General features: G+C 36.9%; 1 protein-coding gene across 3 annotated transcripts in view; it reads left to right on the top strand.

Annotated features, from left to right (window-relative positions):
- Window positions 1–19,234, top strand: part of COL19A1 (collagen type XIX alpha 1 chain) — a 204,881-nt gene that overhangs the window by 161,544 nt on the left and 24,103 nt on the right. For all 3 annotated transcript variants that reach the window (XM_040598686.1, XM_040598687.1, XM_040598688.1), the window contains 13 exons: window positions 295–348; window positions 3,975–4,028; window positions 4,964–5,017; window positions 6,507–6,551; window positions 7,131–7,181; window positions 7,265–7,309; window positions 8,351–8,377; window positions 11,357–11,410; window positions 14,323–14,367; window positions 16,529–16,573; window positions 16,682–16,744; window positions 18,329–18,364; window positions 18,520–18,564. In XM_040598686.1, coding sequence (XP_040454620.1) covers window positions 295–348; window positions 3,975–4,028; window positions 4,964–5,017; window positions 6,507–6,551; window positions 7,131–7,181; window positions 7,265–7,309; window positions 8,351–8,377; window positions 11,357–11,410; window positions 14,323–14,367; window positions 16,529–16,573; window positions 16,682–16,744; window positions 18,329–18,364; window positions 18,520–18,564 — 618 coding nt within the window. The remainder of the gene's footprint in view (window positions 1–294; window positions 349–3,974; window positions 4,029–4,963; window positions 5,018–6,506; window positions 6,552–7,130; window positions 7,182–7,264; window positions 7,310–8,350; window positions 8,378–11,356; window positions 11,411–14,322; window positions 14,368–16,528; window positions 16,574–16,681; window positions 16,745–18,328; window positions 18,365–18,519; window positions 18,565–19,234) is intronic.

Raw genomic sequence — 19,234 nt, 5'->3', positions numbered from 1 at the left:
ATATAGATATCTGCTATAGTTGACCCTAATTCCATAGAAGTGTACTTTCTCCATTTCTGCTTGCATTTAAGCTCTTTGTTATAAAGATGTCTCCATCAAACCTTTTAGCTGGTTTGCCTGCTAGGTCAAAACCACTTATTTCTTTTCACCTCGATGGGAAGCATATCTTAAAGCTTTTTGCTGTAATAGTTTCATGCTAGCATATATTAAATGTGGGTCTTAAAATGCCCTACAGAGCATGAAATTCATTGTTCTCTAACAGAAAGTATTTGTTTGAATGCTATGTTTTCACAGGGGAGCAAAGGTGAACGTGGATTTCCTGGGCTGACTGGAGAGAAGGGCGATGAGGTAAAATTATGTCATTTCCATAGTGGTTGCATTCTTATCTGAACCTGAGTAAAGATCTAGACCAAGAATGAAATGCACAGAATGTTAGTCTGTTCTTTAAAACCGCTGAGATAGTTATGTATTGCTATAAATAGCCCTCAATTCTGAATTTTTACAAAAATATTAAGTGCTATTATTCAATGAAATAACATTTATTTAGGTTTTGGTTGAGGATTTTTGCTCATTTGTGCATTTTAAAGCCTTACATACATTTAAATGCTAGTTTTTAAGAATATAGGATAAAGCAATGAATAGATAAATGCCAAATATTTTCAGAAAACACTTCATGTTTTATAGCATTTGCTTTCATTGTGTTAGTCCCTCTTTAGAATTCACTTTCAAAAACATTCCATTAGACAAATACTCTGATGGGAATGATAATAGCAGCAATTACTATTTAGTGGAAACTGGAAAATATTTGAAGAGACTGAATTTAAAGTATTTACAGTATTTTGCATCATATACTGCATTCTTAGAGTTATTTTTATGTCATTATGGAAAATAAAAAAAAGCCATGTGACTTGTGGTGCTGAATCCAAAATATCTGCTATAGCTCTCATTTTAAATTGAAATATTTGCATTTAACAGTTCAAGAGCAATCTCTGTCCAAAAATAATCATCAAAGCAGAAGCTATTAAGCAAATGAATCTGAGTAAATAAATTAATTTCCTAGTGACCTTAGCCAACTGAAGGGGTTAAAATAAATAGTCTATTACAAAATATTCTGTAAACACTTCAAAATTATAAAATACTTAACTGGCACTGTTAAATACGTACTACTCTTATGTAATTTGGAAGTGCTGGCTATAAGGGAAAATGCTTGGAAAATATGAAAAAAATTTAAAGCTTATTGATTGAGGGGTTTGTAATTCTTTGAGTGTTTTACATTTCTTTGGCACTAAGGCCGTAACATAGTAAGAATTTTCAAAAAGTAGTCGAAAGAGAACATTTTCAAAAAAAATCTGTGTTCATCAGGATCCTTGGCTTCTAAAAGTCAAGAGTTATATGAGGAAAAAGAAAGATGCAGCAGAAGCATTGGATATGTATTCCTACTACTGCTTTGCCCCAGAATTTAGCAGATTGTCAGATTAAATTATCATGCTTATTTTTCCTCCTGTTTTCACACAATCTATAGAGCTCATTATGGTTTTGCTTCTTAAAAGCAAGTGCTTCCTAAAGTTTAATTTAAACATACACCTTAAAATGATGGGGCAGCCATAAGCAAAGCCCGAGCAGAATTTTACTTAAATAAATGGGAAAGTAACACATGCTTAGCGTGCCCTGTAGGGTACCTCTACAATTCAACCCTAACAATCTGAGGCATTAGTAAAACAGTTTCAACTATTCAGATACTATATAACTGCTGAAAATCAAGTGAGATACTAGAGACAATTACAAAGGTAGTAAGGGAAAGGCAAGATTATAACTGGCAGTTAGTTGATTTATTTTTTAAAGGACTCCAGAGTACATTCATTCTAATATTTTTTTTATTATTATTATTGATTTAGTAGGGTGTTGTGCTGTGTTAGTAAGTTAGCTATTCACATGCTGCTTTGCTGTTTGATAACTGGTTAGCTGCTTAGCTCTGACATCTTTAGTGTTTAGCAGCAGCTTTTGATTATGACATTATGAGGGCGCAAGTGAATTTATTTTCAGAAACACACGTGAAAGAATTTACAAAGTTTAAAAACAACTCTTTTACAAATGTATGAATTTTGAAAGAATGCATTTATTTTTATTTTTATGATTTGGTTAGCATGAGAATGGGAAGAGAGATTGAGGAGCCCACCTGAAGCTCTTTGATATAGGCTCATTAACTTTCATGTGCTTTTGAACAGCCCTTTAATCTTTGTTGAAGCTTTGTTTGAAGCTCTTTGTTGGAGGGTTTTTCTAACATCAGTAATAAGAGTTACAGAAAATATTCCTTTGGCTTCGTATTCATTTTCTGGGTGACTGTACAGTCAAAGTAATTAAAAATGAGCAGGGAACACATTAGCAGTTGGATTGCCACTCTGAAAAGCTGCAGAGGTGGATCAATGTCTTCCGTATAGGTGCAAGAAAGGGAAAATCAATGTGTGTCTCCATCTCCGCATCTTTCCTGGTTTATTTCTGTCTGAAGTTTTTCCCTCAGTCTCTCCCTCAGAGGCCCTATTTCAGGGCTCCTCACTGCTGTGGTTTTCTAGACTACCTCCTTAGCCATGTCTTCTTAAACACTGCATTTAACGTGAGAAATACACTTTTTCTGAGGTGATTCCTCCTGTCAGAGGGTAGGCACCCTGTATGTTGGGAGAGGGGTCTGCCGGAGTCAAGAAATTACTCAATATGAGTTGTGCATCTTGCTCATCTTTATTGGCTTCTAACACTTCTTATATAGCCTCAATACACAAGCATGTTCCCAAAGCAAACATATAATTGGTTATTAGCCCCTAAGCACGCGCTGCTCGCACACCACTAGTTATCATGATTGGAACAAGCATTCTGTCCATGCAGCTATTTGCGTTAGCTATGCTTTAGCCTTGCGGTTTGTTACTCCCTTTATCCACATTCCGTTCCCCATCTCCCTTGGCCTTGCACATGTCTTCCCTAACAGCTGCAGCTTGTTACAGCCACGGCCTGTTATTACAATAAAGTTACTTGGTCTCAGGATTCAAGAATAGATCAAGGCCGCTTTCTTGGTAAATTCAGCACAACAACTTCAGCACAATTCTAATTCCAGTACACTTCTAATTTCAGGCCTGGATTGTGCACTCCAGGCCTGGATTGTGCAGACCCTCAGGGGTTCCGTGGCCACGCTTCTGCAGCCATTCTTCTACACCTGTACAGATAAAAGTAATCACTGCTTGGAGGGACCTGTTTCCCTTCATGGATTATGGGGGGAACCGAGAGTAATTAACTCTCATTAGTACATGACTTCTACATGTCTGAAATTGCACCTAGGCCTGGTGTGGCAGAGAAAAGACTTCAGTGGCCTGCAGACTTGTCTCAAATTCTATCTGTATCCACTGTAGTAAGTTGCACACACCTGTGTGTTTTGTAAGTGGATACCAGAATCCATCGATTTCCAGGCAATCAAGCAGAGTAAGAGCAGGAAAGTAGGTCATTAAATACCATGAAAAATGTCATGTTCTGTTATCAAAAAAGCAAAATCTATATATCGGGCAGAAAGCATTGCTGCATATAGATAGCATCAGGTAACATTGAGAAGTCTGAGTAGATGTCTTCTCACCAGCAAAAAAAACTTTTAATGACAGAAAATTAATCTCTAAGGAGAAGCCAGAAGCAGAAGTTGTCTTGCTCTTACCTGCACAACTAAAAACAAAAAGATATATAGGACATAAGGCAACAATGTGAAAGGCTGAAGTACAAGTATTATTTATCAGTCAAGCAAGAAGTTGCCTCTAACTTTGTTCAATGATCTCTCTCCTGCATGGTGGTTTTTTTCATTCCTAAAACTAACGCCAACCTTGTAGATGAAAATACACTCTAATATATTATATAGTTATAACACTGCTGGACGTGCTGAATACAAGTAGTTTTTGAGGTATAAGTGGGAAAGGAAATAAGACATATGCTCTCTTAATTTCCAGGGCCTTCAAGGTGCTCCTGGACTGCCAGGCATGCCAGGACCCAGTGGACCATCTGTAAGTGTGTGGTGTCATCTGTGACCTAATGTATCTCTGCAGAGGTTGCTATAACTATCAAGCAAAACTTCATATTCTTAGCTTCTTTTGGCTTTTTGAAGAGTAATAAAATCTTACCCATACTGGCTCTAATAAAAGAAACTATGCTGTGAGCTGATGTTGCTGAAAATACTGTCATTGTCTGAGCTCAAAGTTTATGCAACTTAAACGGATTTGGAGTTTTGTCATTACTAGCGAGTCTGTGAGGTTACATGACTTACAACGTGAAAAATTGCAGTTGTTTATGTATTCTTACCCAAGTTACAATAATAATGTTAGTAATAAAAATCTAAAAATAATTCCAGCTAGGCATTCTATAAACATTGAATGCTGAAACCAAGTAATCACTTGGTTTCACAATAAAAAAGTATGAGAATAAGCTGATGATATTACAAGTCACTGAAAAATATAATTTAAAATGTTGGTATTTCTGGGAAAACTCTTTGAAACTTTTTTAAGTTTTATTTTCTACGTACTGGCTGGTATCACATTAGTTAGTATGATCATTATTCATTCCTAGGTTGCTGGCAGTACTAATGCTTCCCTTCTTTCAAAAGTTGTAACACATTTAGCAAGTTTAATGTGGAATATGTAAAATGGTATTTTAGCAGTAAAACATGATTCTTAGCAATATAGAGAGGTGCCAGTTAAGGTCAGTGCATTTAGTCTGCCAAGGTGAAAATGCAACCACAAACATGAGTTTTACCCTTCAAAGGGCTTATCAGAAGGGCACAGCTGCTGCATCAAACAGAAGAGAAATATTTAAACCTGGAGGAGCAGCATGATTAGGTTTCAATCACCTTCAAAAAGTACAAGTTTTAAAAACTAAACTGCAATGCAAAAATACTGTATTTCATTGTTTCTTAACTAATATAAACCAATACTGTGTTGTGCAGGGAGTCACAGGACGACCTGGACATCCTGGTCTGGCAGGGTCAAAAGGCGAAAAGGTATTCTTTCTTTTTAGTCTTGATAAAAATCTGTGAAGGTTCTGCAATCCCCTTATGCTCCTATGTTTCAGGTTTTTTTAACAGAGATGGCAAACAAGAACCTGATGTACATTTCCAAATTCATTTTTATTTGTGTCTTCATGCAAGTACTTTCCCCAAACAGATGCCATACGTCTGGGCTTGTATTTTGAAGCGTAGTACTTGTCGAGTATGTAAGTTAGAGAATGTACTCTAAATATCACATATTATATAAGATTTATAAAAGTGAAAATACATTTGTGAGATAGTATATTTATGAGACTAGTTACTACTTGCTGTGCTTCTCATTCTTTTACCAGTATTGTCAAAAGTAATTGCATACTTCAAAAGTGCTTCACAAGTAGTGAAAGTTATTGAATAGAAGTTATTCTGCAAAAATATGTATTTCTTTTATACTTAATTCACACTGTTATAGCAGTGTTTTTAATCAATGTTTTATGTGGTTTTTTATCAAGCAGTCAGTATTATCCATTATAAGTAAGAGGTCACGTTAATTTCTTGGGAACCTCAGATCAGTGAAATACACCAGGCACAAACTTAGTCTGCTGTGATTTTTTTGCTGGGACAAGTTCTCCATTTTGTATATGAATACACTTTTCTGAAATTTTTTTCAGCTTTAGCCTGGAGTTTTCCAGGCATAGCACTGCCACATCGATGTATGTGATCCTACTAATACTCTACAAAACCTTGATTCTAGTATGAGTAAGAAAGGATACTATTTTGTAAACTCTGAAATCATGTCAGTATAAAGACTAATTGAGACCTGTCTCCTTGCAGACCATAGCAACAAAAATTTACCACACTTACTCCCTTTCTACACAACTGAATGCAAAACACAAGTCTTTGTTAGTTCCTTGTTTACAGTTCACACACTGGTGGGAATGAGAAGCCACTGCTCTGGAACTAGTGTCTCATCGGTAAAAAAGGGCAAAATTCTGATGTCTGAAGGGTGATGAAGTAAACTGAAATATAGCCAGAGTGATTTCCTCCTCCTTCCTTCATATGGAGAACACATTTTAGAAATGATCATGTAATATCCTTTCTAAAGTATAGTATTTCTGTTCCCTGTGAAGTGCACCAAATCATTCTTTGGAGGCTGACAGTTTCTATCAATTAGTGGAACCATTTGGAAATTACCCTAGCATAAACAATTACATTTTTCTGGTGAGCTAATTATTGCCTTTGAACACTTAGCTTGACTTCTGTAGCCTTAATAATTTTAAATATGCAGTCAAAGTGTCTCACTGACATATGTTTAATAAGATCCAACGAAGTCACTGAAAAATTCTGGCAGACTTGTTCCAAATTATACAGTGCTTTTAACTGAGTCATAGTGATGAGATTTTGGAATCTCCTGTTTATTGTCACTGTGGTCATCATAGCTTGGGTATGGAATAGCTCTGGACATTAGTTACAGTAAATTAGTTCAATGAATTTCTTGCTGTACTAGGGCAGTGAAGGTTCGCCTGGGAAACCTGGACCACCTGGGCCTCCGGTGAGACATTTTTTTTATATTTTGAATTTTATATTAGAACAATAGGCCTGTGTGTAAAATGTAATGTAATATAAAGAATTGACAGCTAATCTAATATATATTAATAGTGCAAGAAGACATCAATGTCTTTTTGCAAAACGATTCTCTATTCTTTTTTTTTCTTGTGATTCATCACTGATTAAGTTCAGGTTGCTAAAGCCATGCTAGAAACTTCGTCAAATGAGTTAACCTTGGTGTCCAGTGTTGTTACGGTAATTTAGACAGCTTGGGTCTGTGGACCTCACTGGACTCCAGATTAGCTGGATACCTAACACAAATTAAATCCAGAGTATTATAATAATAATACCAAAATGTAACATACACCGAGATTTACAGGTGTCTGATTTTGTAAATCAAAAAATGTCCCAAGCTGTATTGGTATGTATCTTTTGTTCTTACTGAAATGTCTGTAATCTTTGAAAAATTGATCAAGAACAAAAATGATACCACAGCTTTCCTGAGCTATGGGGCTACAACAGGGTAAGAGTTCTGCCTTTATAATTCATAGTTGTGATGCTTACATGATTTTTATGTTTAAAGGGTATGCCTTACAATGAAAGAAATGGAATGAGCAGCCTATATAAACTCCAGGTATTTCTCTTCAATGCTTTTTTTTTTTTTTTTAATCAACACCTGATTTTGGCCCAACTCAACTTTTAAACTTGCTGTTACAGGGAGGCGCAAGTGTTGCTAGTTATCCAGGTCCACCAGGACCTCCAGTAAGTATTAACAGAAATGTAATTTCTAATAGTTAATTAACATAGTAACAGAGGATTGGTTAGTTGCATGCAGTTTTGGTAAGTGGCATGGAGTTTGATTTTATATGTGAAAGATAGAAAACATAAGGACGTAATTAGTATGTAGTAAATTATAAAGTATGTGATTTTATGTGTCCGTCAAGCATTTTAGCCCATTTTGGAGAGTAGTTTAAGTATTTTACCCTAGAAAATAAAGGCTGCAAAAATGGTACATCATTTTGTATTTGACACTTTGGTGAAAGTATCCTAATATCCTAAAACGTGTAATATATATTTATAGTTAGTGATGGTGTAGTTTTGTAACAGATCAAATTTGGTGCAGGAAATTAGAAGTTCTTGAATTCTGATCTCAATTCTGTTACTGATTAACTGTATGCAGCTGCAGTGAAGAAAAAAATGTGTAAAACTAAGAATTACATTGTGTCAGTAGTACAGGGCTGGTGTCTTCCATGCTGCAGAGTGCAGATGCGCCACCTTGCAGCTGGACACTCTTGCTTTGGTTCTGTGGAGCCAAAGATGCTGTGCACTTATTTAGGACCTCCGTCTTGTTAGTATCACAGGCAGGTTCTACTGTTTTAAGATGATTGTCATTTTGGTAACCACATAAAAATGTTGTAGCCATCAGTAAGTGCTTAGGGACATGGTTTAGTGGTGGACTTGGCAGTCTTGGGTTAACGATTGGACTTGATGATCTTAAAGGTCTTTTCCAAAGTAAATGATTCTATAAGTCTATGAAGCATTACATTATGTTCCATTTGTAGTCACGGGCTTGCACCAGATCACAAGAGCAATTCTTGGTATTCTGGAACAGCAAAACAAAAAACAAATGTTAGTGAAATTTTACACTATATTACTCAACTGAGAGGGGTGGATCTAATACTGATTCTAAATGCACTGCATAAGCAAACTATACTCATAATGCAATAATAAATAAAAAAAAAAAAGTCATCTTATTGTGTAACTGTTCTTTTGTAAATGTTTTTCCACTTCATTTCTTTACAGGGTCCAAAAGGAGATCCCGGCAGAGTGGTATGTATGTATGTATTTTTTTGGTCATGTTAGACAACACCCCAAGTAGTTCAACACATGATCGTAGTCACAAGGGTGGAAGGGTCCATTAACGTTCTTTAGCAGGTAGCTTACTTCCTGCAGAATCAGTACATCTGAAAAAGCCCTTTTCATTGCCAGGCTTGCAAATTTTGCAACTTCTGGTAGATAGTTCTAAGTGGTAATATAACAAATGACTGAACATATTATTAACTGCTTGTGGATTCATCGCTGCCAAAATATATATATGCCGATATATTGCTGCTAGATATATCTAAGAATAAAGGATGTGAAATAAAGGTAGAAGATACCTTAGAGTTATTAGATTTTCTCAACATTTAGTTTGAAGATTATAAGGAAGAATGGACAATGTGCTACATCGTGATGGCTCCTAATAACTAGAAGTTGGTGTTTTGTTTGAAAATGGCATGACTATTACAGTGTGATCACGTTGCTTCTGGTGAGCAAAATGATGATGGTCATGGGAGCCACTATATCTTTCAGCTCTACAGTCTGACATTCAAAAGCGTATCTATTTTAACTTTTTGATATTTTTTTCCTTTAAGTAGTGTGTTATGTCCTTTTCACGTGATCTTTCTTTTAAAATTATGCAAATGGACAATTTGTGCAAGACTGGAGCAGTTGCGTAGAGCTAGCCACCAGCAGAATGTAGATCCAAATCCTGACTGGGTGTGCATTTTTTCCAAAGTCTTTGGCATGTGTGTGCAACGTGCCTTTATAATAGAGAACCTGTATTTGTCACTAGCTTGTGATTTGTCACTACAGATCCTAGCCTTGAAGGTGACAAAGTTGAAACTTGCAGGTATTGTGTCTTCATGACTGGACGTCAATGAAAATACCCAGAAAGTATGATAGCATCAAATGTAATTTTAAATGGATATTGTTTTAAAAATTGGAAGGTGCTTCCACAGCAGTTAAAATTTCAGTACATTTGTGTACTTCTTTTTCAAGTCTATGGAACACCACGTAACTGCATAGTGGTAGCTACAGCACCACAACACTGCAAAGCAGTGAAACAGGTACTGCTCCTTCATGGTCAGTGTGGTAGATCTGTGTCTAGCAGACCTGTTTCAAACTTCAGGCAGTATGACTGAATCAGGATGAGCACCATGTGTCAGCTAATGGAAACTGCTGAGAAAAATATGCTGATAAAAGCAGTAGAAGCTGAGATAGGAATAAAAATTGTGCCCAGTCAGACTGTGTTCCCTGTGATCTGCTGACAAATTGTCTACTTGATAAAGATCAGGAAACTGAAAAATGTTGGAGAGATCATTTTTGAAACAAAATCACATCCCTTCCAGTAAAGAACAGAACAGCTATGTCTGTTACTCATGAAACAAATTGCTACTTCACAGAAATACTTAGGGAGTTCCTTAACACATTCAAGAGCTCATTCAACCACCAAGGAGCTGACATTTGACCTCTCCAGCTGCTGTTCTGTCTTTGTTGTTAGTCTTGGACAAAATAAATAAGGAAATGGTTCAGTCAACATCTTGGATGCCTGGTACTAAAGTATCAGGTCAAAACACAACACATAGACTGTTTAAATGTCCCTAGAGACTGGTCTTGTCTGAACACATCAGGTCACAGTATTTGGAAAATTATGATAATGAGTGTCTTCTGCTGTTGAAGGATTCATGTCTTCTGACTTGGGTCCCTATCATGGAGTTTTTCTCTTCAGTGTCAGTGTGAAACTACTGAGAAACGTCTCTGCTCATGAAAGGAGCATGCCAGTACCTTTTGGTTGCATCTTTTTTTCCCACCAGTGCAGGCACAGAACTATCTATGCAAAAACAGCAGCAGTATTAAGTGCAGCTAGGTCAGACTAACGCAGCCAAGATCAAGGTGGTATGGGAAAGTAATATTTTCGGGAGATGGCTAGGAATTAATCTATCATGCATGACCTGGTGCATAATCTCCACTCAGCCAACCCATGCAGGGCCTAGGGTCATGTCTGATTCCTTGCCAAGTGTTAATGGAAAGACAGCTATATCAGAACCCGAACTTTGATCTATAAACCAATGGGATAACTGTGTTCCTCAAGGACAATAAGGAATCCAAAACAGAACCCCTCAGCACTGACAGACAAACATGGAGTTATGAGGTAGTTTCCTGAAATAGTTGATTAATCTGTTTTCAGAAGAAGTCACAAAAGCTCTTTTTTTTTATTTCACCTTAATGCCTAGAAGCTGAATACATCTTTCTCTATCAGCATGCACTTCCTGCTTAGGAAGTACCATCTCCCAAACAGAGTTTAGGTGTGGAAAGTGAGATCTGTAAGAGACTTCATGAAATGCAGATGGGAATTTGCTGTGGCTTTTTATTTAACTGAGAATTACTGAAATGCTGAAATTGTTGACTGCAGTTTAAATCTCTGTGGTCAATTACCTATTTTATTTTTAAAAAGCAAAAGAATTAAAAGCGCCTCCAAACTCTACACGTTAAAATTATTTCAGTGGAGCATGTTTCTGGTTTTATTTCCAAACATGAAGACCTACACAGGGGCCTAGTTGGTGTGCCCCTTGCTGCAGAGTAAGCTTTGTTTAGGGAACAGAGCACAGAATTGCTTGGAGGTTGGTTCTCTGGTTGACCCCTTATGCTTATACCCTTGGGCTCCGTGGCCTGCAGGTACTTTAGAGTTGACCTTGGCTTGCAAGAACACTGGCGGGCAGTCTCCCGGATTACATGCTTCATCAGAATTCAAATTGTTGTTGCAAATATTTGGACAGTGCTTCTAGGAAAAGCTTAATTTGCAGATTAAACTAAAAGTAAACTAAAACGAGGCATAACAAAATCTGTTCTCCTAATAACTGGATAGCTGTTTTACTAATCTCGTGTTAAAGAATCTGCGGTTCCTTGCTGTTCGACATTTCTCATGTAGAGTATGGAAATTCTAACATATGCAATTCTCTTTAATTTTTTAAAAAAATAAAAAATCAGGGAGACCCAGGAGCAATGGGATTACCAGGACTGGAAGGACTCCCAGGTGAAAAGGTAGGACTCTTAAAAAGAAATCATGGTTTCTTAGCGGCAGCTATCTGCAGCTAAACGTTTCCTGAAATCTTGTTTGAATTTTTTTGTGTAAGTTAATGTTTCTGTGTGGAAAATATTTGCATATTTATATGTATTTCCTTTTTTTGCTTTACGCAGATCTAAAGCATATACTCACCCAACATAAACTTCATTTTCCACAAATTGAAAATTGTGTGTAGGAGGTCTTGTAATATTTTGTTTTCTTAATCTGGCAGAACACAACCATATACTAAATTATATATTTATTACTTGATAGTAATATAGTTAACATGTTCCTAAGTATGATCGCTAGTTCTTTATTGAACATTTTCTTATGCTTAACAGTCTGTCGTGTTCTAAGACTTACAGCATAGTTAAAGATCTAAAGAGAATTTTATACCTGAATCATTCTAGACTTAGTGCATGCAAGACATCCATACAAAAGAAAAAAGACTATTTCAGATGAGCGTAAAAATATAGATGAGTAGAAATAGAGGGAGAGAATATTCCCTACAGTTCCTGTTGTATTGCATCCTGCTACAAAGTGAGCAAAAATCTCTCTTCTCTGGCTGTTACTCATTATTCTAAAAAAGGCCCCTTGTTTCTGGTTTGCTTTTCTTGCGCTCCATACTACATGTGTGATGCCAGTGTAGCACATCCCGAACCATATCATATTCTCCAGCTCCTTCCTGTAGTTCGTCTGCATTCCAGTGCTAGGAAATGATCTTTTCCTTCAGCCGGTGGTATATTTCAGCCTTTCATTTACTAGTTGTGGAGGCTGATACGAATTTAGAGAAATGCTTGTCACAAAATGCTAAAAATTTCAAGATTTTGGTATTAATTGCTAAGTGTTGCAAAGTACAAAAAACTTGGTGGAGAAATGAAAAAATCTGTAAATTATGTTTTCTATCAGTCAAAACAGATTGATTTTGTTTATAGCTTCTAAATTTAAGAAGAAAAAGTAAATACTTTTTGAAAATGGAATATTTATCAGCATTTTGAATTACATGTTATTCAATGACCTCATACAAAAATAGTTTACTGAAACTTGTGTTTCATCAAAAAGCAATGTAAATTAAAAGTTTCACTTCTGATACCACTGTGCATTACTCCTACTTGTGCAGAATGGGGAGTCACAGGATCTAAGATGGATGTCTGTACTAGATGTTTAAATTACATGATATGATTCTATCTCTGGAAGACTACAGTTTACATGCAATTAATGACTAGTCTGATTTCTAAATTAAAAACACAGGCCTAACTGAAACAAAGTGAGGACAAGAATTAAATAAAGGGAATAAACATTGGATCAGGTAGCATAAACAAGCTGAGTGTTTGGCCCTTTCACAAAGTAAAAATATACCCTTTCCATAACTAACTTTGGTCACAATTCCACATTTCTGGTGCAAATAAATGAGCAGAGTCCCAGAGTCTGCTGCCAGTCCCCACAGTATAGTGCATGCTAGTTTTTTAATTTAAAACTATTAGGTACCTCTGTGTAACAGAATGCCATCTTCCACAGACAGTGTTGGCTGTAATTTCATGATAATTTCATGAACTGGCTTAAGAAACTTTGTGCCCTTGGGGTACAATGTCCCTTCCCTCACCTGTGAGGATACAGTGGTTTGTGCAGCCACCACGCTGCAAATCACATTGCTGAAAGGACCAGAATAGTCCTTAAAAGAAAAAAAGTTGCAAGGGGAATGTTAGGAATTTTGAGCTTCACTGTCAGAGCTGACATGTAGGGGGAACACCATGATACAAGTTCTGGGTCCAGAATAACCACAGGGACAGAGTGCCCTGCCGCAGACATTCAGTGCTCAAGTGTTCCTGAGGTGCACGTTGTGTTCCTCACGGAGGGGTGAACTTGCATTAAGTGACTTCTCTTAGCCTCCAGAGCAAGAGAGGTTGAACTGTGGCCTTTAAGTAAGCTTCTCCATCCAGACGCAAGGTCAGACATTTCACTTGTCATCTGTCTATGCTTTGTGTAACAAAGTGTTTCTGATTCCCAGCATTATCATTGCATTATGTTGGTGGAGCTTTTGCAAAGCAGCCCCAGGTAACGTAAACTCCACTCACAAAACTGTTCTGCTGCTAGTACAGCTTTAACTGTGCCAGGACTTTTCTGGTATGGTTATAGAAAGTAGGTGCCTGATTTTTTTCTTACATTTCTAACCGGCGCTACGCTAGCAGAGCGTACTGTTACAGACCAATACGTGTCAGCAGCGAGTTACAGCAAATCTCATTGTGCAGGGTCTTCCCATTGGCGAGCTCTGTCTGTCTGCTTTGGGTTATAGTCCTCTCAAGAGAAAAAGGTGAATTTGTGCCCATAACTCATCAGCTCCAGCAGAAAAACCATTGTCTTAGCTTAAAGCATAGATGAAGCTGGCTGTATGCTAAAAGGAGAAACTTTGCCCTGGAAGGACCACGGCACAAGCAGATCGAGGATGCTGTCTTGCAGCAAATGGATGACTGCATAGCAGGGAGGCGAAAACTTCTTTGAAAGTTATATCTGTAATACGGGGACATTGATGTGATAGCGAATTACCCTATGTGAATTGTAGTCATTGTCATGACCACAAATGATTATTTGGAATGCTACAGATAAGTCAGGTGCTTTGCATCCCTTTTCAAGGAAAGCTTCAAACAGAGTATAAGGGATAGCATGGAAATTATGACATTATACAAGAGAAACTAAACAAAGGATTTCAGTTACTTGCTCAAGTCTGTAAAATGAGTCAGTAGCAGAGCTAAATATTAGCATTCAGCAAAGCCTGGATCTTGTCCTCATTTTCATTTCATTGAATAATCCTTCTTCAGGCTTTAATGGGAATCCACACACAAACTTCTGGTTTGAGTGTTACCATTTAAGTATAGATTTATCTTTTCTTCAGGGTGACCGTGGACCAGCTGGCACACCAGGAGTAGCAGGGGCACCGGTATGTATATTCATTAAAGAAAACTCAGTTTATTAGAAGCTGAAAAAACAGGTCAAACGAGGTGCTGAGCTGTAATCTCGATAACTGTTTGTGGAACACCAATTCTTGGCTAATGTTTTATAGGTAGATATGGAAAATTATGTGTTTTTCCTAAAGAGATTAGAGTTTTAATACCACTGAGGGTTCATGTTATTATTAGAATAATAATATGGAGGGAATAATGTAATAATATGGAGGGAATGGTGTGAATACATGATAAAGTTGGAATTTGAAGCTGCTTATACTGAGGTAAGAAAGTATATGAGATTCTTCTCATTGCCTCAGTTTAATATAAAGACATTTTCTGTGTTTCTGGGCATACATGAATTTCTGAGCATCTTTCTATCACAAATTAAAATTATGAACGTTAGTTATATGCAGATCCTCATGGGTTGCAATCAAGTTGATAAAACATTTGCTTTAGGGGAATGCTTTGTCAGCTATTTACATGTGATATTCACAGAAGTTCCTGAAAGTCATAAAAAAACTTTGTTGTAGGTGAAAGTAAGTGTAACTAATATAATTACAATTATTCATTTGTGTTCCTAAAGGAAATGAAGACAACTTTTCTTTAGATTGTATTCACAGTTTAATAAAAAAATTTATCCATATTTCAGGAGGCAATATGGAGTTATTTATATGCAAATACATTTATTATTAAATTTGGGCAGCTACCAATACATTCAGGAGCTGCTTTTAAATTATAAATGTGTTTCATGAAATAAAGAAAAGCTTTTGTCTATGCACTCCCATTTCCATTAGCCACTGATTTAGTCTATTTACTGTATGTTCCAAGAGAGAACATCAGCTTAAATAGCTTAATTTAGCTATGTTCTCCTAAAACAAAGTAAAATTGCACACTTAAGGGGAAAAGAGAAGTATTTCTCGGAGTCGTACAGCCTCTGTAAGAGTTTCAAAGTTTGTTACTCTGAAATATATTTCATGCTGTGAATCAATAATGCAGTTACCAGTTAGGGTGTTCACAATTGTTTGTTTTGTGTAGTACCCACTGGATATGTTCCAAGTCTTATTCTTGTTGCTCTCTGTTCCAGCTGGATATGAAATAATTTAATGAGTTCCCTTCCTCATTTATGCAGTTACATTCTGTTGATTACATTTAATTCTAAAAAAATCCACTCACATTATTTGCTTTAACATTTTACCCTAAGAAGTTTTAATTAACAAATTATTAGATGCATGAGAGAGAATATGTTTAGTAGTCTAGGAAGATTTTTTGAAACATATCCACATATCTTACTGGAAGAGAATTTGCCCACCTTGCCTGGCATTATTCCCTAGATAGAATAGTGGCCCCTTTTTCCCATTTGGTAATATAAATCTCATTTTAGCGTTGGCTTTCTGCTGAGTGAGATTATCAAGGAAACCTGGGCTGAAATTCTGCAAGAATTACCACCAATGCCTATTTCCTCAACTCAGATCCTCAGTCCTGTTGTTCCTGAAGTTGTCACTGGCATTGATGTGTTACATTCCTCACTTGTACAAGGCAGCTGAGGATCTGGTCTAAGGATATTTCTGGGAAATGCAGATTCAGGGTAATAGATTCTTGGTTGGGGCTGAACCAGATGGGTTGTTGAAAGCAAGGCATAATTTATTAGAGGCATTTAAAATCACCATCTAAATGATGAGATGAGAAAGGATTATGAATTCTGGCAGGCCGAACATAAAATGACAATAAAAGTGCCCAAGAAAAAGCGTGAAGAAAGTTTGCAAAAGGCGTTAAATCAGTAATAAACTCACTTTAAAAAAAAATCAGGACTAGGACATACCTGAAGGAAAAAATCTTGATTTTGCATATACAGTAATAAACTTTGATCTGACTATGACCACTCAAGAATGAAATCATGGTGTTGTAAATGTCATTATCTCAGTATAGAGAAAGGGTAAAGAAGACCAGGGGATTGAGTTATGTTGTACGTAACAGCCAGATTAACATGCCACAAATATTTAAAAAGATCTGGTAAAATATTTCTTCTTCTCTTAAAGTATGTAATGAGCAATAATATGAATATTTCACTCAAATATATATCCTCTTTTATTTGTGACCTAAGAGAAATTATTTTTTGCTTCCTAGTAATTTGAATGTCATGTTCTCTTTTTCCAGGGAAAGCCAGGATCTCCCGGGTCCCCAGGGATGCCGGGGGAACCCGTAAGTACAGATTTGAGTTCTGAATTCTTATGATAATACACAAAAATTTCAAACACCAAATGCAAGATTTTACATGCAGATTTATATGCACGTTTTCTTCTCTCTTAGGGTGAAAGAGGACCGATAGGAGATATAGGCTTCCCTGGGCCAGAAGGGCCACAAGGAAAACCAGTAAGCAATTTTATACTCAATATTTACATTAATTACAAAAGGATGTGTCTTAGTTTATCAGAAGTTACAAAAGAAATGAGATTACATCCTGTTTTCTGTTAGGCTAGGTAACATCTGAAGAACACTTAATGCTACAGTGCTCAATATTAACCATCCAGTCAAGAATTCCTGGTATTGTGATGTTTTAATAGTTAGTGTTACTGAGATGTTGCCCTTAAAGGTCTTAGGAGGGTCCTTTGGATCCTGTTGACATAAAGGGTCCCGTCTTATTTTTTCAGCAGTGGAATATTAACCCAGACACTCAACACAGTCTATAAAGAATGGGTTGAACAAAATACCTTCTTGGTTTTATTTAGATAGAGAAGCGTGTGCTTCGTGACTCTGAATAAACTTTGTAACTCTTCTATATACACATGATGCAACCCTGCAACTGAAGCATTTACTATTCACTTAGGATATGTCTAACCTGAACTCTTTATTTAATAGAAGTGTGACAGCTGTGTAGTCAGCACTGTCTGAGCTGCTTTAAAACGACCTAGTTTATATTCTAGAAGTGTTCAGCTAGGATAGCACAGAACTCATTATCTCCCCCAGAGCTTGGCGTTTTGGGGACAGGCATGAGAAGCAGACCATTTCAGTTCGTCCACTTTATGCTTCTGTCTTGAAAGAAGAGAATTTCTGTAACTTCAGCAGCAAATTGGCCCAAGGCGCCTAATCTGTGCAAAACTCCACTTTGCAATGTGAGAAGGAAGGAAATATTCCTATGCCTTTGCTCATGCAAGTCCTTCCTTCTCACTCAGTGAAATAGCAGTGAGTTTGCTCCATTTACAGATCCGTGTATATCCTAGTAAATTAAACAGTGCCAGAGTATTTATCTTGCAATTATCTGGCATTGTACAATTGTTAACATATTCTCTGACATTATTTTGGCCCACACCAGCTAGCATTCTCACATGATTACCGCATTCCATGCTGGGGGATAAATGTGGGCCTGGGACGGCTTCCAGCAGGTGGTATGAGTGAGACCACCTTCTTTTGGGAAGGAAATATGTTTAGCCCAGGAGGCTGAAACTGTGCAGTGCCACAAGTCCTAAGGACCAAAGAATGGATCTGGCCACTTACTATTAAGGCATAGTTGCTGTAACAGCAGAAGGATAATAGGGCATCAGGGTTAATATCTGGAATAAGAGAAATCTTTCCTGTGGCTGTATAATGACTAAGCTGGGACTGGAAGAGTGCATGTACAGGTGCACATTCCACATTTGCAGAATTTCCATACAACTTGTCATTTAAAGTGTGCTCATTAAAGTTAATGCGCATCTTGATGCCAAAGATATTTTTTTTCTCTGCTCTCAGCTCAGATTTAATGTGCTTGCAGCTCAGTATCACCATGAGCTCTGTTATTTCATATGTCTCAAAAGTATTTGTATTTCTGTATTGTAACCACACAAACTGCTGCCTCTGCAGCTTCAGGATATGTAATAATGCCAGCACTGCACATTGAGCTTTACCCTATATATTTTTAAAACATAAATATAGGCATATTTGTTAAAAAAATGTTTTGTGTTTTGTTTTTTGTTACAGGGAATCAATGGAAAAGATGGATTGCCAGGTCCTCCGGTAGGAAAACATGATTTTGCATACTAGTGTATTTTATTCTTCACAGATACCGTAACTGTTAATTCTAGACAGTTGCTTTCAGTTCTGCTAATGGATAACTACACAAAAAAGCCTTTAAGTGACATGTTTATCTTTTTTCAAAAACAATTTTTCAGGGTGCTGTGGGGAGACCAGGAGACCGAGGACCCAAAGGAGAACGTGTAAGTCCCTTGTTTTAATAACTTTTTTTCTTTTTACTAAGCATCTAAGCACCTCACCAGTGCAAAACCAAGAGATTAATTATCTGTAGATTTCAAGCAGGCTTGTAAACAACTAAGAGGTTTAGTCCTAGACACTGCTTCAAGGAATTAGAATTTAATTGGCTTCTGCATCTAGAAGAAAAACACGTTATAGACTTTCTGACACAGTTGGTCTGGACAGTGTAAACTGATCAGTAGGTTGAAAATTGGATAGTAGGTAATCCTGTTGTCATACTGTCAGACTTCGCAAGAGCTATAAAGCTTGCTCCATCGTCATACCTGGGATCTTTGTATGTCACAAACACAAATCGTGTTTTATATAAAACAAGCTTGTTACGCTTAAGCAGCAGGAATGCCAATGCAGTACCTTACTGCTTCCCAAAATATTTAGACAGTTCTGTTTGTGGTACCAAGATTGTGGTGGATAGGAATCATTACAGGAGGTGAGAGATGATCTTTATTTTACTACAGCAAAGGAAATCCTAGCACATACTCTGCTCCTGTTATAACGTTGCTAAAGCCCTGATGTCCTAATCCGATTGATACCACGTTTATTTGATGAATCATAAAAGCACCTCCCTGTGTAATCTGGAAAATTAAATGCTGCTTTATGACACTGAAGAGACATGAG

This window comes from Falco naumanni, chromosome 6, assembly GCF_017639655.2.
Source record: "Falco naumanni isolate bFalNau1 chromosome 6, bFalNau1.pat, whole genome shotgun sequence".
Taxonomy (NCBI): domain Eukaryota; kingdom Metazoa; phylum Chordata; class Aves; order Falconiformes; family Falconidae; genus Falco; species Falco naumanni.
This window is presented reverse-complemented; position numbering and strand designations above follow the sequence as displayed.